This window comes from Diceros bicornis, chromosome 4, assembly GCF_020826845.1.
Source record: "Diceros bicornis minor isolate mBicDic1 chromosome 4, mDicBic1.mat.cur, whole genome shotgun sequence".
NCBI lineage: Eukaryota > Metazoa > Chordata > Mammalia > Perissodactyla > Rhinocerotidae > Diceros > Diceros bicornis.
The window spans coordinates 99,468,731-99,493,523 of NC_080743.1; the positions used below are offsets into that span (position 1 = coordinate 99,468,731).

General features: G+C 46.8%; 2 protein-coding genes across 4 annotated transcripts in view; one reads left to right on the forward strand and one right to left on the reverse strand.

Annotated features, from left to right (window-relative positions):
* Positions 1 to 1,200: 1,200 nt before the first annotated feature.
* On the forward strand, positions 1,201 to 18,770 carry EIF2D (eukaryotic translation initiation factor 2D). 2 transcript variants are annotated; one of them, XM_058540183.1, is made up of 15 exons: positions 1,201 to 1,392; positions 2,302 to 2,492; positions 3,855 to 3,938; positions 4,408 to 4,498; positions 7,286 to 7,393; positions 8,999 to 9,255; positions 9,724 to 9,841; positions 11,784 to 11,829; positions 12,252 to 12,355; positions 12,476 to 12,625; positions 12,990 to 13,079; positions 13,807 to 13,902; positions 14,795 to 14,915; positions 16,794 to 16,968; positions 18,568 to 18,770. In XM_058540183.1, the coding sequence occupies exons 1-15, from the start codon at positions 1,337 to 1,339 to the stop codon at positions 18,636 to 18,638; spliced, it is 1,758 nt and encodes a 585-aa protein (XP_058396166.1). In that variant the 5' UTR covers positions 1,201 to 1,336; the 3' UTR covers positions 18,639 to 18,770. The 2 variants fall into 2 exon arrangements, with proteins under 2 accessions (XP_058396166.1, XP_058396168.1); XM_058540185.1 differs by lacking the exon at positions 12,476 to 12,625.
* A 2,433-nt stretch (positions 18,771 to 21,203) lies between these two features.
* Positions 21,204 to 24,793, reverse strand: part of RASSF5 (Ras association domain family member 5) — a 67,764-nt gene continuing 64,174 nt past the window's right edge. For both annotated transcript variants that reach the window (XM_058540186.1, XM_058540187.1), the window contains one exon: positions 21,204 to 23,634. In XM_058540186.1, coding sequence (XP_058396169.1) covers positions 23,482 to 23,634 — 153 coding nt within the window. In that variant the 3' untranslated portion in view covers positions 21,204 to 23,481. The remainder of the gene's footprint in view (positions 23,635 to 24,793) is intronic.

A 24,793-nucleotide genomic window follows, 5' to 3' on the forward strand; every position in this document is an offset into this window, starting at 1 on the left:
CGAGAAGCCAAACCATAATTTGAGCCTAACCTGTCTCCCAGGTTTTTTAAATAAGCAATATGAGTTAATAAACTCATAAATAACATAATTACCTTAGAAACAACCCCCCCCCCAAAAAAACGCCTGAACCTTTGGGTACATACAAATAGCCAAAAACATTTTAAAATACTAGATTTGAAGATCATTTGTAGTATTTTCCTCATAACATGAGGGACAAATCTGGGACAAGAGTGGATTCCTTGTTATTGTTATCACCCCATGTAAATTAAAAAACATGGAGGAGAAAATCCTGAGGCCTCTAGCATGCAAAAAAAAAAAAATGTAAAGACCTTAATAAATAAAATCCTTAAGAAAAACATTCAAGAGGCCTGAAAGTTCATTTATTTATTTTTGTGAGGAAGATCAGCCCTGAGCTAACAACCATGCCAATCCTCCTCTTTTTTTTTTTTTTAATTTATTTATTTTTCCCCCAAAGCCCCAGTGGATAGTTGTATGTCATAGCTGCATGGCCCTTCTAGTTGCTGTATGTGGGACGCGGCCTCAGCATAGCCGGAGTAGCCATGCATTGGTGCACACCCGGGATCCGAACCCAGGCCGCCAGTAACGGAGCTCAGGCACTTAACTGCTAAGCCACGGGGCCGGCCCCTTCCTCCTCTTTTTTTGCTGAGGAAGACTGGCCCTGGGCTAACATCCGTGTCCATCTTCCTCCACTTTATATGGGAGGCCGCCACAGCATGGCCTGACAAGCAGTGCCGGTCAGTGCGCGCTGGGATCTGAACCCAGGCCGCCAGCAGCGGTGCACGAGCACTTAACCACTACCCCACGGGCTGCCCTGAGGCCTGCAAGTTTAATAAAACACAAGAGTTCAATTAATTTTGTGCAACGGAGCTAAACTGAATGGAACGGGACCTGGCAACGCTCCCACTCCACGCACTGGAAGGCTGACGGAGTACAAATGAACGAAATCGCTGTTGGTAGGGCGCGTCACCACACACGCGCACACTCGAGCCCCTCGCGCAGGCGCAGAGCTGGGCAGAGGGGGCGCGGCGTCGGGGGCAGGGCGGGTCACCACCCTCCCGCGCAGGAGTCCGCCCCGCCTCCCCGGGGCACCGCCCCGCTCTCTTCAGTTCCCGGCTTTGCCACTAGGGGCGGCCGCGGTCTCGCGGCGGCAGCAGCCGTGAAGCTGCGCGGCTGGGGTTTCCAGCCGGGCCCCTTTCCCAGCCGGGCTCCAGCATGGCTGCCCCCAGAGCTGCGGCTTGGGGAGCTGCCACGCTCTGGCTTTCCTGACAGCTCCTGGCTTCTGTGCTCTCCTCTTCCCCAGGCCACTCCAGCAGACATGTTTGCCAAGGCCTTTCGGGTCAAGTCCAACACGGCCATCAAGGGGTCGGACAGGTGAGGGAGAGAAGGGGCCTGCTCTGCCCGCCAGGGCACCCAGGCATCTCGCAAGCCCGCCTGGCCCACAGCCCTCTCTGGGCTCGGTCAGCAGACCTGGGGTGGAGGGCGAGGGGTACAGCCTGGGAAGGGTCCCCAGGGGGCAAGGGTGAGTTAGACAGACACATTTTGAGGGTAAAGATGGAGAGGAGGCCTGATTCCAGGCTGTCTTTTGGATATTCTAGTGAGTTTAAAAGAAAACGTTATTCAGTCCGCGCTGCAGTCTATTTAAGATGTGGAGGATGCAACAATGAAGGAACGCAGGATCCCTGCCCTCCAGAGAGCTTAGAGTCCCTCGGAGAGATCAGACGGGGCACCGAGAACTGCAAGCATTTGAGAAAGTGCCCAGTGATTTACTTGTGGGCATGAGAGAGAGATGAAGTGTGAGGTGGGAGAGGATGAGGCGCATGTGGTAAGGGGAACTCTACAGTGTTGCAAATGCAGGTATCACGTGCGGAATTTGGGAACCAGTGTTCTATAGTTCTTGGTGCCCTGGTATAGCTGTTAAATCATAAGCTGACAGATTTGCCAAGCATATGTGAGAAAGGAGGGTCTGAGGGCTAGGCATGGAGTCAGGAAGGCAGGGCTGAGTTTCCAATGTCAGGCTAACTTGGGTTGCTCACTGGGTCTCAATTTTCCTCTCTCTTTGTGAAATGGAAAGACGTGCCTCAGGAACATGTGAAAATAGATGAGACATTGGATGAGAAAGAGAATAGGATGTTTTGGAAGAGTGTGAGAGACTAGGGCATCATAAACCGGACAGTCCTTCCTTGGCCCTCATGACTTTATAGTAAGTCCTTCTGAGTCCTCAATATTTATTAAAATCCATTCTGGCAGCATTCATACCAGGCGTTGGTGTGCTTTCTGCAGGAGAAAGCTTCGGGCTGATGTGACAGCTGCTTTCCCCGCTCTTGGAACTGATCAGGTCTCTGAGTTAGTACCTGGAAAGGAAGAGTTCAACATTGTGAAGTTGTATGCTCACAGAGGGGATGCAGTGACTGTGTACGTGAGTGGTGGTAACCCCATCCTATTTGAACTGGAGAAAAATCTATATCCCACAGGTATGGCAATAGGATGCAGATGGCCATTACTATAGCCCTTGCCTGACATCTGTTTCTCCTTATTTCCTCCATTAACCTCTCTTCCTTAAAACAGACAAGTGCAGAATCTGCCAATACCATCCCTAAGAATCTTTTCGGACCTAGTGGCAGTAGAATTGGGTCTTTCAAGACCAGAAACTGCTATAGGAGGGAGAAAAAAAGGGATAACACAGGGGCCAGCCTGGTGGCATAGAGGTTGAGTTCATGCGCTCCGCTTCGGCGGCCCAGGGTTCGCAGGTTGGGATCCCGGGTGTGAACCTACCCCACTCATCAAGCCATCTGTGGCGGCTACCCACATACAAAAAATAGAGGGAGATTGGCACAGATGTTAGCTCAGGGACAATCTTCCTCAAGTGAAAAGAGGAGGATTGGCCACAGATGTTAGCTCAGGGTCAATCTTCCTCACCAAAAAAAAAGGCAGGGGGTCTAACACAGAAAGAGGGTGGTTGCCAAGGGAAGTTCTGAGATGAAGGAACAATAGTTTATAGTAGGTTAACTAGCGATGGAGCAGAGGTCTTGAAAAGGGTGGAATTTCAGGGCATGTAAAAAATGTTTCTTAAAACTATCACTAGCAGGATTTTCTTAGGATACTGAAGAGATACTGTGATAGGAAAGGAGCTGGAGTAATTAAACTACATACCCAGCTGTCTTAGTGATGTACTTCAGTCGAGATATCTCACAGGGATTCTTTCTTTGGTTCTGCCTGGCTCTCAGGATCTTTGCTTTCATTCTTTGTCACAGATCTCAGAGACTCAGTGTCCTTTTCTCTTTTCCATGGCTGCTGACACCTACTTTGTCACTGGGGCTTTGTTTCCTCCCAGCTCGGCTGCACAGTGTGGTGCAGCCTCCTTCGGCCACTCCTGCCGCCACCCCACTTTGCTGCTGTACAAACACAGGCCTTTTTTGATCTAGTTTTACTGCTAATCACTATGGAAACAGAGGGAGTAAAAATAATAAACATGAGAAAGTTCCAAAATTTCTTACAGGCTGGGGCCCTGTTCTTAGGTTACGTCCTTCTGGGGTCATAAATGGAATCCTTGTTGAGTCTCTGTCCCCGCTTTTATCCACTGTGGCGTTTTCTGCTGCTGTAATCCAGGTGGAACAATAGGTGCCTCCAAGTCTCAAATGGCATCCAGTTTCTTAAGTCTCTGCCTTCTTCAAGAATGAAACCTCTTTGGGCATCCCCTCACAACCTTCTCTCTGGCTTTGAGTCGAGTTTCTTTTCTATATCCCAATTAGAGTGGCCTTAGTGGTTGGCTTTGCCAGTTCCCTAGGGGATTGACTTTTTGGCAATAAGTGTTTTCTGGGTCTGTTTTTGGACAGTGTACACCCTGTGGTCCTATCCCGACCTCCTACCAACGTTCACAACATGGCCTCTGGTGCTCGAAAAACTGGTTGGGGGAGCAGGTAAGAGGATTTTCCTATTTTCTGGCTATTGGTTGAAACCTGCTTAGTAAGGGCCAACTACTTTAATAAATATACCAGTTTCCTATGTTCACATGGTTGAAAAATGGAATTTTTCTCTTATGTGTGTTGTGTCTCTCACTTGGTTGCTTCCATGAGCTCTCTGGGCCCCTCTGACCCTGTTGTAAAGCTTAAATAAGGTAAAGTGATGTGAAAGTGCCTGTGCACTGCTCTATGCTGTACTTTAAATCAATAAGCTGAATTCATGAAACCAGGATAAGATAGATCATGGAATTAGAACCCCTCTAAAGGGAAAAGGTCTGATACTTGGGTTGCCATTTTTTATTTTCATTATGAATAACGTAGTTGATACTTGATAAATATTTGTTTGTTGAGTGAATGATGAAGTGAAAGGTGGAATTAGATGGAGGCAGAATGTTAAGTTGTAATGCTTCTGTTTTGTTTGCTGCAGATTTGATGCTGCCAGGATTAGTGGTGCCCCCTGCTGGTCTGCCTCAGGTAGAGAGGGGTGACCTCTGTGCCATTGCCTTGGTGGGGAACAGGTACTGTGCCAGTCTGCTGTGCTTTTGGGGGAAACAGGTAAAACTGGGAAGGGGGGAATGACAACTTCCAAAGCATATAGCTAAAGGATTAAAAGAAAAAAAAACAGGTTCTTCTGGAAGAAACAGAGAGTGGGCCATTAGGGGGATGGCACTGAGCCTGTGGGGCATCCGCACATTTGGGCCAAGTGTTTTTGCAGCTGCTGCTGCTTCTCCCTTTTTTTTCTCCAGTAATTTTAGATTTACACAAGAGTTGCAAAGATAGTACAGAGTTCTGATATACTCCTAACCCAGCTTCCTGTAATGATAACACCTTATAAAACCACAGTACAGTTATCAAAACTAAGGAATTAACGTTGGTACAATCCTATTAACACAATTACAGACTTTATTTGTATTTCCCCAGTTTTTCCACTGTGTATTTCCACAATGTATTTTTTTCTGTTCAAGAACCCAATCTAGGATACCACATTGCAGTTAGTTGTCAAGTCTTCTTAGTCTCCTATCTGTGACATTATCTTGGTCTTTCTTTGTCTTTCACACCCTTGACACTTTTTTCTGTCATCTACATCACTTCCTGATCTTTTAACTTTTTTTTTTTTTTTTTTTTTGTGTGTGTGTGAGGAGATCAGCCCTGAGCTAACATCCGCCAATCCTCCTCTTTTTTTTTTTTGCTGAGGAAGACGGCCCTGGGCTAACATCCATGCCCATCTTCCTCCACTTTATATGGGACGCCGCCACAGCATGGCTTACCAAGCAGTGCGTCGGTGCGCGCCCGGGATCCGAACCAGCGAACCCCGGGCCGCCGCAGCGGAGCGCGCGCACTTAACCGCTTGCGCCACCGGGCCAGCCCCTGATCTTTTAACTTTTTAATAGCTTTACTGAGATATAGTTTATATACTATATAATTTACCTGTTTCAAATGTACAATTCAATGATTTTTAATATATTTACAGAGTTGTTCAGCCATCACCACACTACTTCTTTTTAAAAATAAATTAGGAAGTAATCATATGAACATTTCTGAAAAATCGCTCCACGATCCTTTTCTCCTAAAAGTCTAAAAGTAACTGTTATCATTTTGATGCATATCCTTGCCAACCTTCAATGCATATATACATGTGCATATAAAAATGTATGATTTTGGGTATGTATGTTTAAAAATACAAACAGAATTATACCTTAAATTGTTTTTCATTTAAGATAGTGCAGACGTTTTCCAAGTTAGCAAGCACAGATATGCTGAATCTTTTTACCTGCTGTGTGGTGATGGAAGAAATCCTGTCCTAGTGGACGGTTATCTCCGATTTGTCTCTGTCACAAACAATATCTTACTGATGCCTCTAGGGACACCAGTGCCAATATTTTTCTAGAGTGGCTACTGAGAAACAGACATGTTAGGCTGAAGATCAATGAGCGTATTTTCTGTTGCCCTACAAAATAGCTGTATCAGTTTTCACTCCCACCTACGGGATATATGGAGCCTATTTCCTACGCTCTCACCAACGCTGGATATGATGGGTCTTGTTCATTTGTGTCATCCTGAGTGAAAAATGACATCTCGTTATTTTACTCATTGCTTCTTTGAGAGAGAAAGAGAGAGAGATCGTAGGCATGGGAGAGGTCAGTGTTTAAAGATCTTATTTTTGCTACTCATGTTCTCCCATTTTCCTTGAACCTTTTGGAACCGAGTACCTAGAAGTGTTTCCTTCCTTGTTGACCTGTAGCAAAATTTGCATTTGAAAAGAATGGTGGTGTCATTGTTTTTCCCCCAGTACTCTATCCAAGATAGGAGAAAACTATGTGAATATGTGTTTGGCCCCCTCAGTTTGGCCTTTACAGTGTATATGGGGATGAAGCTTGGGGGTTTATTAAAAATACAAGCCATGTGAGACTGAAGTTCTTGAGCCATTGATCCTTCTGAGGGTGGAAGAAAAAGACCCCTCTTTTAGGAACTGGGAAAGAAGGCAGATTCAAAGTTTCTGTGGCAGGAGCTGACCTGTGGGCATAGTAAGTGGGAGCGCCAGGTTAGCAAACATTTTTTTAAGTTCAGGTGTCGGGAACTCTGCCCTTGAATCTTCTCCCCCGGGGCCAGGCGACCTTGCCAGGCTGTTTATTCCCCCACTGTTATCCAGCTGGTCCCCGATCCTTACCGGCAGTGTGTGAGCAGTGCTTGAGGAACACTGCGCTGACAGAGGTTTCCTATTTGGGCTTTGGAAGTTTTTATAGCTACTATAAATATGGTTGTTTTTGATATTCTAGACACACCCAGTTCTTAGATAGTTACACAGAGCAAGCCCTGTTATAAAGAGCCAACTCAGAAGGAACCTTTCTGGCTGGCACCACTATTTCTCTCTTCTCTTCCCCATGGCATCCCTCAGACTAATTCATGGCGTGTGAATGGCCTTCCTTCTGAGCTTCGTTGTAGGATGGCTATGCCTTCTTTAAAGTAGGAGAAGTAATTGCTATTTTTGAAGTTAAAGAGAGAAAACTTTAAATATCCTTTCAAGTCCTGCCTGGGTTTCATTCATAAGGGGAATAAAACAAACAGTGCTAACGTCAGCAGAGGAGTTACTTATGCAGAAGGGGAATGTTTGGTCAAGGGATTTTTGAAAGGCAGATTTATAGGTAATCTGAAGAAAATTGAGACTGGACTGAGTTTAGTTTTGTGATACAAGTGGATGCTTCAGATTTGTAACTGTGGTGCTTGTAGCACATATGTGGAAAAGTGGGCCTGCCGTGTGCCCTCCTGGAAGACTCCCTGACCCCTGTCTCTGGCCTCCTCCTTAGAGCCCCCATTGCCATCGGAGTTGCCGCCATGTCCACAGCTGAGATGCTGACTTCAGGCCTGAAGGGAAGGGGCTTCTCTGTGCTCCACACCTACCAGGACCACTTGTGGTGGGTTCAGTGTTTCTTCCGTTTTACGGAGAGCCGGGTGTGGGGAGAGAGCACGGGGCCTGGGTTCAGAAGGGAGAGTTTTGGTCCCTGCTGTGTCCTTAGGCACGTTGCTGACCCCAGACATTAATTTCCTTGCTAAATGTGGAGAAAGGATTTGTTTTTTTGCCTCTTTGGAGAAGAAATTACAGAGAACTTTGATTATTTTCTAGGTGAATTGAATCCTAGGCCTGGAGGAAGGCCTTAGGGATTGTCTGCTCTGCCTCTCAGTACAGTGATATTTCTCGTTTTTATAGCTCTGGTCTGTCTGGCCTTGTCTGCCACACACATTTAGGCATCTTCTGGTCCCAGGATGAGTGCTGGGAAATTCTCACTTCTGAATCCCAGTCAAAGCAGAGTTGATTGTCAGGCACCAGGGAGATAACCCGGTTACTTTCATGTTGTTCAAATTTCACATCCCAGATCGCCTCCCCATTATGGAAGTTACACTTTCTCACTGTAACAGTTGCTTTCTGGAGCCGTATACCAGTTTATTTTCTGGTCATTTTACCGAAACAGTCAATAGCGCTTTTCTCAAAAGCAGTGTACCAGGTCTTCTGGCCGAGCTTCGTGGCCAGGTAAGATTCATCCTTACCTTTTTAGCCCAGTCTTGGAGTTACTCATTTACAAGGATTGGCCAAGCCTTGCTTTGCTGGAGGTACAGCCTCACCAGCCTGTGTTGAACAGACATTGGAGGGCTGCTCGCTGATATTCTCCCAGCACCTGGTTTTCTAACTCTCAGTCTGAGCAACGGCAGTCAAGGTCACCTTGTCTAAATTGTTTTATCAGTGGCTGCCTCAGTCCCCCCTCCCCTACCTTTTAAAAATATTTATGGTATTTACCTGATCAGAATAGCCCAAACATACACCCTGGCCTCTCTGTTAACAATACTAATAAGCCTTGCTGCAGCTGTTAGTTAGAACTTAGTTTGATTTCTGTGATCTTGCTAAGATGAGGCTTTTTGCTTTTACTTCTCTGCATGCTCTGCTCTGTGGTGCCACTATTTTTCCTGTTTTTCTAAGGCTTAGTGGCATAAAACCATTGTAATCTCTGCTCTGGAAGTTCGATCGCACTCTGACTGGGCGCAGAAGCGCTGAGTGTGCAGTCCTTGAGCAGGCCCGGTGTGTGTACTGTGTTACATCCTCTGGGCCTTGGCTTTATATTTCACCAAACTGCACTGCAGATGCATTTGCGATCTTAATTTTGTTATTTAATTCAAAATGGTTTTGTTTTTAACTCATATGACGGGAATACTTTTGGGGACTTCTCTTTAACTACTTTTTCTTTAATCTTTCTCTGACCAGGATGTCAGTTAATATTATTATTATTCCTTTGGGATAGGGAGGAGGCAAGGATTACTCTCCCATTTCAGAGATGAAGAAACTAGGGCATGGGACTTATCTGGGCCCATAATTGGAAATAGTGTTGAGATCAGAGCCCAGGCTCTCTGCCTTCTCCTGGACACCCTTGCCTGTGGCTTTTACTCTTTCTGGACTCCAGCTGACCCCCTGACCAGGTTGGAGAGTGTTGTGGCTGCTGCTTGGTGTTTCTGACGTGAGATTTTTCCAGGCGATCTGGAGGCAAGTCCTCTCCACCGTCCATTGCTCCACTGGTCCTGGATCCCCTGGATCTCAGTGAAGAGAAGGAGTCTGTGCAGGCAGACCCTGCCCTGCAGGGAGACATGAGGCACCTGACCCTGGAGGGAGAGGAGGAGGAGGATGGGGAGGTTCAGCAGATGTGCGGGGAGAAGTCTCTCTCAGAAGCCTCAGAAGACCCCAGCGTTGGGGGCCTGAACCGAGACCCCACAGACAGCAAGACCCTTCAAGGTATGGCTCTGGGAGCGGCCAGGCCCATCTGCTGTCGGTTTAGGAGACTGACGCGCTCCTGTCTGCTTCTGACTGGCACCAGAGCTCTAGGAGAGGAGGGCAGGTCCTTGTTTTTGGTGGGGGTGGTGCAGCAGCCCTTTGACACCTCCCTGGGGAGTCTTTTCCACAGGGGTTGCGTTTCCCTGGGTGCCTGTCTGCCCTGGCATTTGTGCTGATGCAGCCACAGAGCCCTGTAAGGCTTCCTCTGGCTCTGACTTCTCTGCCAGAGAAGCACTCACTCCCCTCTCAGAGGTCAGCCCTCTTTAAAGGCTCAGTGCTCGAGAGAGTCTGGGAGCTTTGCTCCCTGGGAAGGGTTCCTTCCAGAGCTAAGGGGTGAGGTAGGGGTGGGACCAGGCAGGGTTTTACATGTACTGCACCAGGTGTTCCGTGTCACTCAGGAAGGGTGTGGTTCTTGTCTTTTCCTTGCAGAGCAAATGGATGAACTGTTACAGCAATGCTTCTTGCAGGCTTTGAAGTGCCGAGTCAGAAAGGCTGACCTCCCTCTGCTCACCAGCACTTTGCTTGGCAGCCACATGTTCTCCTGCTGGTATGGAAGGCATGGTGTGGGCTGGAGGCCAGGGCTTGGGTCTCTCTCTTGTTCCTTGGCTGTAGGACAGGACAGGGTTGGGGGGGAATTGGTTGAGGGACATGCTGTAGAAAGAGTAGAGTGGAGGGTTATTCTGGCAAATAAACTGGGTCCTGAGTTTTAGAACTTAAATTTTAGCCAGTGAAAGGATGTGAAGGAGATGAAGGTTAAACTTCCCAAGATTCTCTGAGCACTGCCTCTGCTGTCGTGGTTCTGGGCTGTCTCTTGCGAATCCGGCAGCATGTCCTATCCAGGAGGAGTCCTGGGGCAGCCTCTTTGTCAGGAGGCTTCTTCTGGAACGTTCAGCCCCCTCACACTTCTGAAAAGCAGGTGGGCCAGATTAGGTTGTACCAGGAGGAAGAATCGGTGTGAACCCCTAGCCCGCCTCCAGACACAGGCCATCAAGAGAGAGAGGGTTACATGTGGATGAACCTGGACTTTGAAGACAGAGCCGTCTGGGCCCAAATGCCAGCTCCCAGGCTGTTGGAGTGAATGTGAACTCGTTACCGGGCTTTTCTGAGCCCAAATTTCCAGCACTTGTAGGAATGCTGTCAAGATTAAATAGCCTGATGTTTAATAAGCACCCAGTAAATATTATCATGTCAGGAGGTTTGCTCATTGATTTTTACCCTAAGACTGAACTTCTTTCTTTTTGAGAATTTTGCTTTGTTCTTTAAAAAGTCGTTTTAATATAATTCTCTTCCTATTTACATGTGGGTTTCTTTTTTTTTTTTTTTTTTTGTGAGGAGATCAGCCCTGTGCTAACATCTGCCAATCCTCCTCTTTTTTTGCTGAGGAAGACTGGCCCTGGGCTAACATCCGTGCCCATCTTCCTCCACTTTATATGGGACACTGCCACAGCATGGCTTGACAAGCAGTGCGTTGGTGTGCGCCCGGGATCCGAACCGGCGAACCCTAGGCCGCCGCAGCAGAGCGTACACACTTAACTGCTTGCGCCACCAGGCCAGCCCCCTACATGTGGGTTTCTTTGAGGCATCCTATATGAGTGTGGGGTCTGGAGTGTGTGGCGGGATGCTTGTAATTTGTCCTGACCTTGCTGGGTTGCAAGTAACTGGGAGAGGAATCCTGGGATCTTCTCTAGAATAGAGGTTCTTAACCTGGGGTGGGTTCTAGAAGGGCTCCCTACGAATCCCACTGCTATTGCTTGTCACATTTTGAGAGAAGATGTAAGTTCTGGGGAGAAGGAACCATCATGGCTTTCATCAGGAACTTCCCCGTGAAAACTGGTAGCTCTCAGGTAGGAGTTAGCACAGATTTTCTATAAAGATCCCGACAGTAAATACTTTAGGCTTTGCAGGCCATGTAGTCTCTATTGCAACTACTCAGCTCTGCCCTTGCAGTACTAAGGCTGCCGTGGACAGTGGATGAATGGCTGTGGCCGGATTTGGCCTGCAGGACGTTGTTTGCCAAATCCTGCTCTAGGCTGGGCTGCCACAGTGAGCTTGGTATTGGAAAGGTTCACCTTAAGGTGAAACTTTTGAGGCCATAGAAGTTTGTCTAGTTTGAGAGGAATCTGAAGCTTCTATGCAGTACAGTGGCCGCTAGCCACGTGTGGCTATTTAAATTTAAATTAAATAAAATATAAAATTCAGTTCCTTGGTCACAATAGTCACATTTCAAGTGCTTAATAACCACATGTGGCTAGTGGCTACCATATTGAGTAACAGAGAACATTCCATCTTTACGAAAAGGTCTTTGGACAGCAAAGCGCTAGAGTCTGTATTCCTCTCTGATGCCACCACTGGGCAGAGAGTTCTGGAACAGTGGCCTCTTTCTGAACGTGGAGGAGGAAGGCTGAGGAAAAGTGCCCTCCTCTCAGTGTCAGGCAGGTCCCACCACTACTGCTTTGTTAGCGTAACTTGCCTTTTCCGTCTGCCATCAGCCCTGAAGGACGACAACTGGACATAAAGAAGTCAAGCTTCAAAAAGGTAAGCAGGTCCCTTCCCTGCATACCACACAGAGAGTTGTTAGGGCCACATGTGACATGAGCTGGAGGGACACTGGGGAAGCTCTGTCTACAGGGCTCGGGCTAGAGTTCAGCTTTTTGATTCCAGGTATAAGCGGGGAAAAGAAAACTCTCCCTTGGGCTGAGGGCGTCGGGTGGGCTCCCACTCCCTCCCTTCGACCTTTTGTGTCTGATCAGAGTTTGGAGAGGCTTCACCAGTTAGTCTGTAGCAGCTTCTCACTCCCAACCCTCAGGGTGGGGGCCTCCCAGTTCCTAATTAGACGAGGGCAGGGACTGTCACATGTCCCTCCCAGGAGCTGCCTTGCTCGGTGTCTGGCCCGTCATAGGTGCTCAGTGTGTGTGTGCAATCGATGAGGTCCCCACCACCGGCCCTCTCTCCCTTAGCTCTCTCAGTTCCTGCAGCAAATGCAGCAGGAGCACATTATACAGGTGAAGGAGCTGAGCAAAGGGGTGGAGAGCATTGTGGCTGTGGACTGGAAACACCCGAGGTGAGTGCCGGGGGCCTGGTCACCGTAGCTCAGCTGGCCCCAGGGCACCTGGGCCACGGACTGGGAATTGCCGAGACACTAGTATAAATGTGTTTTTTCTTTCCTTCTGCTGGGTTTTAGGATCACATCTTTCGTCATACCCGAGCCCTCCCCGACCTCCCAGACTATCCAGGAGGGTAGCAGGGAACAGCCCTATCACCCTCCAGATATAAAATCCCTCTACTGTGTCCCAGCCAGCATGACTCTGCTCTTCCAGGAGTCTGGCCACAAGTGAGTTTTTGGAGAGCAGCCCTTCTTTGCCTGCTTGGTGTTCTGGCCTATAGCCCCTCTCAGCCTGAGTAGTGTTCTTCTGTGACTGGCAAACCTGCTCTGCCCCGTCCTCCTTTCCTCCCAGATCCAGCTGCAAGCCTCCTTCCCCTGGGAAGTGTCTCTGGACTAAGTGAATGAGAGAGTAGGTCTCTCCTTTTTCTACCTGTAATTATTCTTCACACAGTCCTGCTCGCCTCACTCAGGAAAAGGGAAGAAAATAGAGGAAAAGCCGAGGAAAGTGCCCTGCAGAGCAGGGAGTGAGTCTGGTATGTGCAGTTTGTCTCCTGGCACAGCATGAGTAACCCCCCGCTCACTTCTCACCTAGGAAGGGGAGCGTTCTCGAGGGTGGTGAGGTCCGAAGGATCATCATTAACTACGCCAAGAAAAATGACCTGGTTGATGCAGACAACAAAAAGTGAGTGGATGGGGAGGAGAAGGCTGTGGGTTAGGTGTTCATCTTTAGCAGACGTAGACACATCTGTGGGGGATGTCTGGGATGGAAGGGCGTGCAGGAGGCCGAGCCTTTTAGGAATAACCGAAACCAGTGGTTTCTAAACCCTGAGCTTGGACACCTGGAGTTATTGTGTAGGGTGTTCAGGTTCATACATGCTGTCAACATTGACTGTAGACCAGACAGGTATCATCTCATACATACCCACTGTGGATTTTCAAATGCAGATGCTATTGTAAGGAATAAAATGCAAACTTAAAAAAATTTTACTGAAGTCATCATAGCTTTTTGGTATTCTCTATTTTCTTAGTAAGTGGCTATAGGAGGTAAACTACTAAATAAAGAGTATTCCATTAATTTTTTTTTTTACTTTCAAAAGACATCCTCTTGATCAAAAAGTTGGGAACCTACCGCCCTACTCATGGTTAGTAGCAGAACTGAGCCAAGAATCCTGGTCTTCGGATTTTTCCCATCTTCCTTCCCCTCCCCCCGCCTGCTTCCCCTTTGTTCTAGGAAAGCATACTTGCACCTCCCATCCACAGGGTACATTGATTCATGGACTGTGGTCCCATAATTGGTTCTAATAATCCTGAATGACTATAAAGGACATATAAGAGATGAATCCTGAGCTGGTCCTTGGGTCAGAAGGGGCAGGGCTGGGATTTCTTTATTGCCTCTTCTTTCCTTTTAGTCTCGTGAAATTGGATCCTGTCTTATGTGACTGCATCTTAGAGAAAAATGAACAGCACACAGTCATGAAGCTTCCATGGGACAGTCTCCTGACCAGGTAGTAGGGATTGCTAGCTCCTTGCCAACATTTCTGTCCTCTTCCCTTACTATCTACCACACCTTATTATTTTTAATATTAAGAATTTCAAAAAGATTTAGGAGCAAAAAGAAGGCTGGGGGGAGTTGTCTTAAAGTCTTCAAAGGAAAGATTCTTATACTCTTTCTTTCCCACAGAACCAAAACTGAAAATAATTTATATCAGGAGTTAGCAAACTACAGCTGGGGGCCAAATCTGGCCTGCTACCTGTTTTTGTGAATAAGGCTTTATTGGAACACAGCCACACCCATTTATTTATGTATTGTCTGTGGCTGCTCTTGTGCTACAAGGGCAGAGTTGAGTAGTTGCAATAGAGACCATATGGCCCTTAAAGCCTAAAATATTTACTTTCTGGCTCTTTATAGAAAAAGTTTGTCGATCCTAATATATGTGATAGCAAGAGAAAATCTGGCTAGATAAAAGGGAGAAACTCCTCATGGTAAAGGTGTTCTCTAAAAGATGCATTATTGGAACATGTCAGGAATGCGAAGCAGCACTTTATCAGGCTGGGTGACGGAGAGTCTTGAGCAGGTGGTGAACTCTACAAGGCAGCCAGGGCAGATTTTCAGAAGGCCAGGCCAGTGGGCATTTTCCGGGGGTTCAGAACTGATGTTCCCTTCCCTGAATCAGTGGGTCCTGACTTTGGCCACACTTTGGGGATATGCTGGTCAGAGCTTCTGATTGAATTGGTCTGGGGTGCAGCTCCCTAGGTGATTTGAATGATTCTAATGTGCAGCCAAGGGCCAACCACCGCCTGCAAGATCAGCTTACACCAGCTGCCTGCTAGTAGTCGGGTATGAGGAAGTGGTTTCTATTGGTTTTATTAGTCTACTATACATTAACTCCTGTTTAGGTGTTTGGAAAAATTGCAGCCTGCCCATCAAGTGACCTTTCCCGGACAAGAGCCCATTGTGAAGAAAGGCAAAATCTGCCCAATTGACATCACTCTAGCACAGAGGGCTTCTAATAAAAAGGTAATTTTAAAAAGACACAGTGTTTGAAGATGGTGATTTAATGTCCCTGCTAAGTTCTAGTCTCTCTCATGTGATTGGAGGTTTGTAGATAGGCCTCAGACACCTCAAAGGTTGTTTACGAAACATCTGTGTTTGTGTGATTGTTCTGGGTCCTGTATAAACAGGTAAAGCTGACTCCCTCACTCACTGCCCTCTAGGATTTTTGTGCTAGGAAACTTGCTAGAGCCTGGTTCCAAAGGTAAACAAGATTTTATTTTTAGTTTTTTCTTAGAACTATGTTATGGGCTTTCAGCTCTTACTCAGTCTGTTACCTCTTGGGCCTTGCTCAATGAAAATATCTTGTAAGGAACTGTTGAAGGAACTGAGCGTGTTTAGCTTGGCAACACAAAGTCGTAGGGAACAAATTACATCTGTCCTCAAATATGTGAAAAGCTGTCCTCGGGAAAAAGAGTGCATTTACTCTGTGTGCCTTACTACAGACAGAAATGGGAATCCTGGGTGGAAATCCCAAGAGGACAGACTTGGATTCAAAATAAAGAACTTTCTAGTAGTGTATGGTTGTGAGCATAGGCCTTGGGATTAGAGACCTGAGTTCGAGTCCAAGTCCTTTGCCTCGATGCTTGACCTTGAGCAAGTTATTTAATGTCTTTTTGCCTGAATTTCCTTATGTGAAAAATGGGGATAATACTACCTTATAAGGCACTGTGAGGATCAAATGAAGGAATATATGTGGTTGAAGCACTTAGAATAGTACTTGGCATGTAAGCATTCAGTAAATGAGAACCAATAATGAGAACCTTAATAGCCACTATTTCTGGAGTGTGTAATTATGTGCCCAGACTCTGTACTAAGCAATTTCTATGTATATTAGCTTATTAAAACACTAATTTTTTATATTAATAATAACAATTAGAATTGTCCAAAATTGAAATTGGGGTTTTCTAAAATAAAGAGTTATTTTCTGGTGGTCTGCAAGCAAAGATTAGGTGACCACTGGGGGAAGATGTAGTCAGGGGTTCATGCATCAGGCAGGGGAGTGGAATAGATGTGACCTCTAATGTCATATTGATTCTGAGACCCTCTGGGGCTGGAGCCTCTCAACAGGCCTAGGCTCTTTGGAACTTTTATAGACTTTATTGAAAGCATCCTCCCTGACACACTCCTGACAGTAATGCATTTCACCATTGCTCATCATGAATGAGAGAGAACTGGTTTTAAGGAAACGGGGGGAATTGTGATTTTTAAAAAGTATAAGTACTGTTTTTCTTTTTTATCTCAAAGTCACATAATTGTCATTTGTGAAGTTGATGAATAATAGAAAAATGCCTGTGTTACTGATGAGATCCTTGGTATTAAGGAGTTATTGCTCATTTATTTTCAGGTGTGTTGACGGTTGTGTCTTTATGTTAAGAAGAGTCCTTATCTTTTGGAGAAATGTACTGAAATATTTGTAGATGAAAGGATCGGTGTCTAGGAGGATTTGCTTTAAAATAATATAGGAGTGGGAGTAGATAGGGATATGATGCGTCAGGGCTGGTCATGAACTGATAACTGTTGAAACTGGTGATGGGTACAGGGGAGTCATTATACTATTCTACTTTCATTTGTGTTTTAAATTTTCCATAATAAAAAAACTTTTAAAAAAGTATATGTTATATGTGGGATAGAGAGTATCTATCCCACTAAATATAGAACACATATATTGGATAGGGTCAAAAGAATCTATTTAGAAGCACAAAAATAAATTATTTGGATGAAAAGGTACCATGGTTGTAGGGATGGTAAATATAGGGGGTGAGAAGGCTGCTGAGGCTCCAGAAGGCCCTCTGGAGAGGAGAGCATGTGGTCTGCACCCACCATCAGTCTTCTGTCCCACAGGTGACCATGGTCCGGAACTTGGAAGCGTATGGTCTGGACCCATGCTCAGTGGCTGCCGTCCTCCAGCAGCGATGCCAGGCTAGTACCACCGTCACTCCTGCTCCTGGGGCCAAGGAGAGCCTGCAGGTCCAGATCCAGGGAAACCAAATCCACCACGTCAGCTGGCTGTTGCTCGGTGAGCATCCCCTCTGAAGAAGCAGAGACATTGGTCTAACTTGGCAGAAATCTTCCCACCAACGTAACTCACTCTAGTTATCATAATACATTTTTGTACATACATATATATGTATACATCTACATACATACATATACATATAGTTTTTAGCAGCCAACAAGAAGTGGAGCTAATGTTTGAATCAGATCCTTTGGCCCCCAGATTCAATGCTTTCTCCACCATACTATTAGAATAGTTTTCTTCCTGGTTTTCCCTTTTTATAAAACGGTTGTTGAGCACCCAAACTGTACTAGGCACTTTGCTGGGCTTTTTGCGGGTGTGAGCTCTCTTAATCATAGTGAGGCTGCAGAACTGGTTGTTTTGCAGATGAGGAAACTGAGGTTCAGACAGGTTCAGTATCCTGCCCTGAGATATTCAACTGTTGAGTGCTGCCGCTGGGCTCTGAACTTCATTTGTCAGATGTCAGAGCCTAAGTTCTTTCTACCGACTCTCGGTCACCTTGTTTGTCCTCCATTCAAGCCACCCTCCTCCACGTCTCTGCTTGGGTCAGCTTTCTAAAACAAATGTGATCACATCTCTCCCCTCTAAACAACTCTTTATGCCTCTTCAGTGCCTTCAGAATCACTCCTAAGCTCGATAGACAAGACCCTCCCTATCCAACTCGTCTTCCATTCAGGCTCTCTCTGGCAGCTCCCACCCCTGTCCCAGGCCTAGGCCGTGCTGCTGTCCTCGCTGCCCCCATACACTATGTACCTTCACACTGGGGGCTCTCTTCTGTGCTGTTCTCTCCCTGGCATGCCCTCCCACAACCCGAGTCTGCCTGGCCAAAAAGGCTCATTGGCCCAGCTCATGGGTCACAGGAAGTCTGTCTCAGAGCATGGCCCATTTTTTCTGTTTTCTTAAATTAGCATTTAAAAATTGCTAATGTAGCACTTTCCATTTGTGTTTATATTTCTGATAAGTGTCTGCAACTGGGCTCATTTTTTCTAATGTCTGAACCCCTGCTGGACTGAGCATCTTGAGTCAGAGACCTTGCCTTTTTCACTCTTTTGTCCTGCCTGGGGCCTGGCACATAGTGAATGCTCAACAAGCAGATTTATTCTGGGGCCTAAGGCAGCACCCAGCAGTTAACTTTAGAGGTGAGCCCCTGTAAGAAAGCGAAGAACCCCATGTGAGGTGCTGATAACAAATACAGAGGAAAATAGCCAAAAACATGACTGAACACAGACATGTTCTCTCTCAGGAGAACATTATAAATGCCTGAAATACACCTAGAAAGTAGCTGTCAGTGTGAAAACTGCTGAAATACACACTTCAGCCTCGAGGTGTAAGGATAAATGTCCATCCCAGAATGCATCCCACAGGAGTTGAGTTTGGGCTGGGTGTAGAAGAGCAGGTCACGTGATGGGATCCTTTGAAGAGAGGCTTGACAGCAAGAGTGAGCACATGGTGGACAGGAGGGCCAGGAGGTAGCTGTGCGGGTCGGGGTCGGGGTCGGGGTCAGGGTCGGGGGCCAAAGAGGGACGTCGTGAGACGAAGGTGAAGCAGTGCAGAGCAAGCTCGTGCCCCACTGAGGAGTTTCTGCTTTTTGGATTGTAGAAGAGTATCAGCTTCCTCGAAAATACATCCAAGGCCTAGAAAAGGCCCCCAAACCTGCCAAGAAGAAGTGACAGACTCTTGTTTCATGCAGTTGAACCAATGGAAATCCAAGCTCTGGGCTGGTAATTTATATGAGCATTTTCAGCTTTTGCGAATAAAAAAATATAATTCTTTACCAAAATAAATTTTTATTCTAATCTAAATCTGATTTCCCTCATGTTTCCTCCACGGGGCTAAAAGATTGTACTAAATTTTCAGGGCAGCAGCCATTTTAAATGGACAGAAGAGGCTGTTGTGGAGTGCCTTTTCCATTCATGTAGTTTCATTGGTTCTCGTTCCTCCCCTGCTTTCAAGGCTGGACAGCCCTCCAAAGTTCAGGCAGGTGGGGCCTTCCTGTTTTTAAAGTCCCTCTACCAAATATGCCACAGCCTCTTGCCCATCTGTTCCTACTACCTATTATCCTAGCCCCAAAATAGATCCTTCACGTCTCTAAAGGGTTATTTATATAGAAATCAGAACCCAGCTGTTCTCTGTCATCAATTAAGGCAAAAGAAAGGATTGGCCCTAAATTGTAGCAAAATTTAGACTAGACAGAAATAAGAAACAATAGAAGCACATTAGGACATGGGTTTCTACACAACGATTCTCCTCCAGCGTTGGCACAGTGCCACTAACAGTGTAAATTGTGTTGTGGCTGCAAGATGGTGGCTTTGTTACAGTGAAGCATCTTATCCAACAAATGCTTTCTTTAGCCCCAAACTTCTTAACCTGGGGCTCATGGAAGGGGTCTTTAGTTGGTCTTCCGAGGGTCCATGAACTCCCTGAAATGGTGCACAAGATTTGGTATGATCATTTTCCTAAGTGAGGTTACCATTTTTGTGTCAAATTCCCAACGGGATTACTTGATGCCAAAAAGTGTTAGAACCACTGCTCTGGTTCCTGCTCTGCTCAGTTCATGGAAGTCATTTCTGTGATCAAAGCTTTCCTTGTACAATAGGAAGGGGTAAGGGCTAACCTGAATTCCTTTAGAGTTCTTTGGTTTTACCATCAAAAAACAATTACACTTCAGTTTCCTTCTTTTTTTCTTTCTCATCTCACTTTTTTTTAAAACCGAGATAAAAAAGAATTGATTATCCACAATATTCACGAATTAGCCATCTGGGGCTTGACAAGGAGGAAAGGGATGGGTATGAGAATGTGTGTGTAATGCCTCCTACCTTTGGTTACTAGGCCCAGAGAAATAGGACTTTTCACTTGTGGCAAGTGCTATAAGTCAATGCCTTAATTTTACTTAATTTTTACCTCTGCTGTCATGAGCATGTGACCTGAGAAAGGGATTTCTAGAAATTGACCCCAAACAAGTTTCTAAAAGAACAAAACCTTTGGGCGGACAGTTTGATCTGAGGGAGTGCGTATGGACAGTAGTAATGAAATATGGTCCTTCAGTGAATACAGATAACACGGAGTACTTTATGAAGTTCTTTCACAAACATGATTTGTTTTGCACAACCTTGGAGGAATTGGAGGCCCAGAGAGGTTGTGTCTTGCCTTGTTAATCCCTCTAAGGACACAGAGCCAGTAAATGGTGGGCTGGGTCTAAAATGAACATCACCCTTAACTGTGGTCTGACCCAGAATTCTGCTATGATGCAGTGCTGTCAAGACCTGTGCTTTGAATGAATGGTTTTTCCAGAAATGTGACACATTTGCATTGAGTCATCTTCCCTCTCCTCCTTATGAACACCACAGCTACATGTAAGAAGGCAAGAGAGGGTGAGGCTGTGCCATTCTTTTTTCTATGTGCTAAGCCAAGCAACTGATATCAAGGTCAAGCTTACAACGTTGAACTTAATCCCATGCTGTAACCAGATGAGTTGCAGTGAAAAGCAGAAACTGGTTAATTTCTAGGTTTGGGTAAAATTATTGAAAGATATACTCCTTGGAGGTCTAGGTGAACAGATGTCACAGACATGCCTCCTTCTTGGATAATTGTAAGAATGTCTATTGGACATGGTGTCCTCGCCCACAGGGAGATGGGGAGTGAACTGGATGAGCTCGGACGAGCCCCTGCAGCCTGTGGGCCCCATTCACTGCGTTGTGTGTGGTCAGTACTGGAAGGCAGCCAAGAGTTTCTTTTTAATGGCTTTATTTGGTTATTTCCATGATAACTGAGATGTCCCTTTGATGGAAGTTAGATAATGCTAAAGTGAAAGGACTGTTTTAGTCATCTAATCTAGTTCTTTTCCCCCAGGTGAGATGATCTTAAACTTTCAAAGACACATTCCTGTCTCTCTAATTTTTAAATCATTCCAGAAACAGAAGAAGCATTGCTTACCTCAGTAGCCTGTCCTGGGGTTCCAGAATGCCCCTCTTTTCCAGCTCAACATCTCTTTCTATACTAAGTCCCCTCCTCTCCTGCTCTGCGGGGCCACCTCAGCAGCACCCTCCAGCCTGTGCATCTGGACAGTTTTCTCAACGTTATTTGAACAGGAGCCTTCATTCCTCTGTTCGCTGGCAAAAGGAGATCTGACTCTGCCAAGAAGTGTGTGTTAGTCTCCGTTCCCACCCTCTTGCCCCGCTCCCAATCTCCACGAGACGGTGAAGTTCAAGGAAGACATCTCCAGTCAGAATCATTTTTCAACAAGCTTTATTACTTTTTTTAAAACCGTATAAGAAAGACACTTAAAAAGAAAACATCCTCAAAACAAACACATACTGGGCGACACAATGACAGAAGGCACTACCAGCAGTCATACCCACCTCTCGGGGGAAGGGATACTTTACACACACTATTTTCAGAGGTCTGGACCTCAGCCTAGGGCCTGGGTCTAACTGTGCTTAGATAAAATCTGAATTTTCCCATAATTTTCTTGTTTCATAAACAAACACCCCTCTTTTTATATAGCTATCTGCCTTTATCTATATATGTACATGACTTTTTTTTCCTTCTCAAAAATAAAGTAGCCATCCCATCCGAGGGAGGTTCTCAGCAGCATTCACAGCATTACAGCAGGCGCCGTGCCTTCTATTCGTGTTAAAGACGTGCAGCATGAAGGAAAAAGGACTGTCCACTGACTCCCTTTACTATACAGCAGGGAGAGAGTTTTTAAGGGAGGGAAGTGATAAGGCTGAGCATGAGATGGCAGATAACCAGGGTTTTTGTGGTTTAAAAAATCTTTTCGAGCTGCTAGCTTCTCGTTTTTGCAGCTCTGAAGACTACACAGTTTGTGTGACGAGGGCTCAGCATTCCTTCTGGGATCAGGGGCAGTGTGGACTCAGCAGGGTCAGGGAGAGAACTTCTGAGGCTACACCAAGAAGCTTGAGCTCAAACCAACCCAAGAGGGACCTGGGAAGGCAGAGGACAGCAAAGAAATAGTCTCTCAGAGGGTGGACTGGAAAACCAGCCCTCCTTTGAAAGTGAAAAGTCCATCTCCCTCTGCATTGGAGTGCCTTTGCAGTGCTGGCTACTTGCTTGAATTGTTTGGCTAGTTATTTTTAAGTTTGAACCTAAACAAGGAGCCAGTACAAATGTCGAGTTGGGAATCTGATCTGCCCTGTGCATGTGGTTTGACATCACTTCTTGGAAGTCAAAGCTCAGGACCTTAGATGGGAAGAAGGTCTTTGGCCCTTGCTCGCCCCACACTTGGAGCGAAGGCTCTCCTGGCCGTGTCTCCCGCACCCCCGTGGTCCACTTCCTGGCAGGGGCAAGCCAGCAGCAGAGCTTCAAGCAAACGCCCTGCTCCTGTCACTCTCTGAAAACAAAAAGGCACTGAGGTCAGCAGAAGGCCAGCCCGCGGGCTCACAGAGGGAGCGCAGTGCCATGGGCTGGCCCGGGCTGTGGAACACAAGTGACTCCAAGCTGGCTGAGTTGGAGGGTCCCCCTCTGTAATGGAGGCAGCTCCTCTGGCAGCACCCGGATGCTGCAGAGTCCCAGTGGGAGGAGAGAGGCAGTGCTGGAGGTGCAGGGGGAACCAAGGCAGCCAGGCCCCCTTGCTCTCTGCTGGGGGAAGGCTGCAGACAGCTTGGATGCATTTTTCTGCAAGGCTTTTTGGCTTTCTCTGCCTGCCTGATTTCCATACTCAGCGGGAGACTTTTAACATGGTGAATGGCTGGTTTCCCTTTGGTGGAAACACATGAGGATGATGGCAATATTAAATATAAATTTGTAACTTAAACAATTGTTGACAAAGATATGACTAAGTACCACATACACGCAGATATATATTTGGGTTTATATGTGCACAGACTTGGGCGATGAGGGTCAGGACCAGGGCAGGCTGCAGCTTCTCTGGCGATCTCTGAGCCAGCCTCAGCTTTGGTGCTCCTTACCTGAGCGTCTGGGACCAGTGGCTTTATGACTTTCCCTTAAGCGTGAACAACGGGCACCTTAGGACAGTGGGGGACAATCCTTTCATGAGCATTATCTTGCTTTCCAGGGCTTAGCTCAGACCTGCTAAAGGAATATGCTACAATTTTTGACTCATAAATAAAGGTACTGTGGGTAGCAAATAAGAGAGAAATTGAAGAAGAATAAAAGCCAGAGAAAGAATACATATTTCTAAAACCTTTTTCCTTTTCTTTGCCGGCTAGTGTGAACGGTTCCAGTTTGGTGACGAGAGAGGCAACTATTTGGTTTGTGAAAGGCTTGCAGATTGCAAGAGCACGATGGTTGTTCGTTCACATGAGCGCTGCTCCTTGGCAGTGTCCAGAGGGCCCAGCGTGGTGGTGGTGGTGGGGGGTGGACCCGACCCGGCACACACACATGTCCATCAGAGATTCTGTGCCACATCTGGAACTGCTGGGCGGACACAAATGCACCCGCCAGAGGCGTCCTGAGAAAAAGTGTCTGTTGCAAAATAATAATTAATAATAAAAATAAATCTGTGGGCATCGAGAGAAGAGGCAGCAGGACCGGTTAGCCAGGTTTGCCCTGAGATTCTCTTAAGGCCTCCTCCAGTTTCTGCCTAAACTTGTCATACTTCTTCTGCACTTGCTGGATTTTGTCCTGCTCCTCTTTTTCCAGGATTGTTAGGAAGTTCTGGAGCTCAGGGATGGAGAAGTCATCCCACTGTGAGGCAAGAGGGAGATGGGGGAGACACAGAAGAGGAGACGGGTTAGAAGTCACACGACCTGAGAGCCTGCTGCTTCCACCCCACACGGTTTGCACAGTTGGCTGCGGAATGGGAGGGTCCAATGAATAAAGCTTAGGTGTCCCATGTCACACCAATGACAAATTTCAAATCCTAGCATCTCAGGACCAAGAGTTACTAGTTCATGAGTAACCGCTTTGGGGTGATCAGCGACAGGCTCCCAATATGTAGACCCTCAAGAGGCCCTTGGAGGAGAGCTGGACTTGGACTCAGGAGGCCGGTTTCAATCTGACCCCACCGTGTGACCTTGGGCATGTAACCCCACCCTTCTCAGCCTGTTTTCTCATCTGCCATGGAATTAGGATATCTACCACCCTTGGTGGGCAGAGCAGATCACGAGATAACATAACCTGTAAAGCCCTGCAGAGCCTGGCCGGCCCAGGCCTGCCCGGATGGGACCTGGTGTCTCAGGGCAGAAGGCAAGTCTGACTTCTCTCAGGCTGACCCAGGAGCTGAGGCCCTCATGGAGCCAGGGATTTCAACTCCTAAGCTCTTTGAGCACAAATAAATATTAAGGTTTATCTGGTTTAATCCCCACATTGGATAAACGAGAAAACTGAAATCCACAGAGGGAAGGTGACGTAACCATGAGCACAGAGCTTGTGACAGCAGAACTAGAACCAGAACCCAGGCCTGTGGGTGTTCACGGGGCCAGCAGTGTTCAAACATTTTCAGCGGAATGTTTTCGCCAAACACTATCTTCCGCACACTCCAACATATAAAGCAGATGGAAGCAGAGCTGCCTGGCTGAAGCCAGGTGAAGGGACAGACCCCCGCCAGCCTAGATCCCCCAAATCTCCACGGTGACCCCTGAACTCTAGGCCTCCCCTGAACACAGTGTGACAAACACCATGAGAGGCTCCCCTGCTCTCGGTCACGTGCCTCCACCTCCCAAGCACCGCAGACCACGGGGAGCGCCAGCCTGGTTTCACCTGTTACACCAGCAGACTGGACTCTGGTTAGCTCCCCTAGGGGAGCAAGGTCAGTCCATAAGAACCAGGGAGAGACAATGGCTCAAAAATATCTATACCCAGTGGAGCCCAGAGATGGAGCCTGCTGGGCCTCAGGCCATCCGGG

Excerpts from the sequence above, each read along its gene's own strand:
- EIF2D (XM_058540183.1), top strand. The coding sequence starts at position 1,337 with ATGTTTGCCAAGGCCTTTCGGGTCAAGTCCAACACGGCCATCAAGGGG. Across the intron at positions 2,493-3,854 it reads GAAAAATCTATATCCCACAG|TGTACACCCTGTGGTCCTAT; the intron begins GTATGGCAATAG and ends GTTTTTGGACAG. Across the intron at positions 16,969-18,567 it reads CGTCAGCTGGCTGTTGCTCG|AAGAGTATCAGCTTCCTCGA; the intron begins GTGAGCATCCCC and ends TTTGGATTGTAG.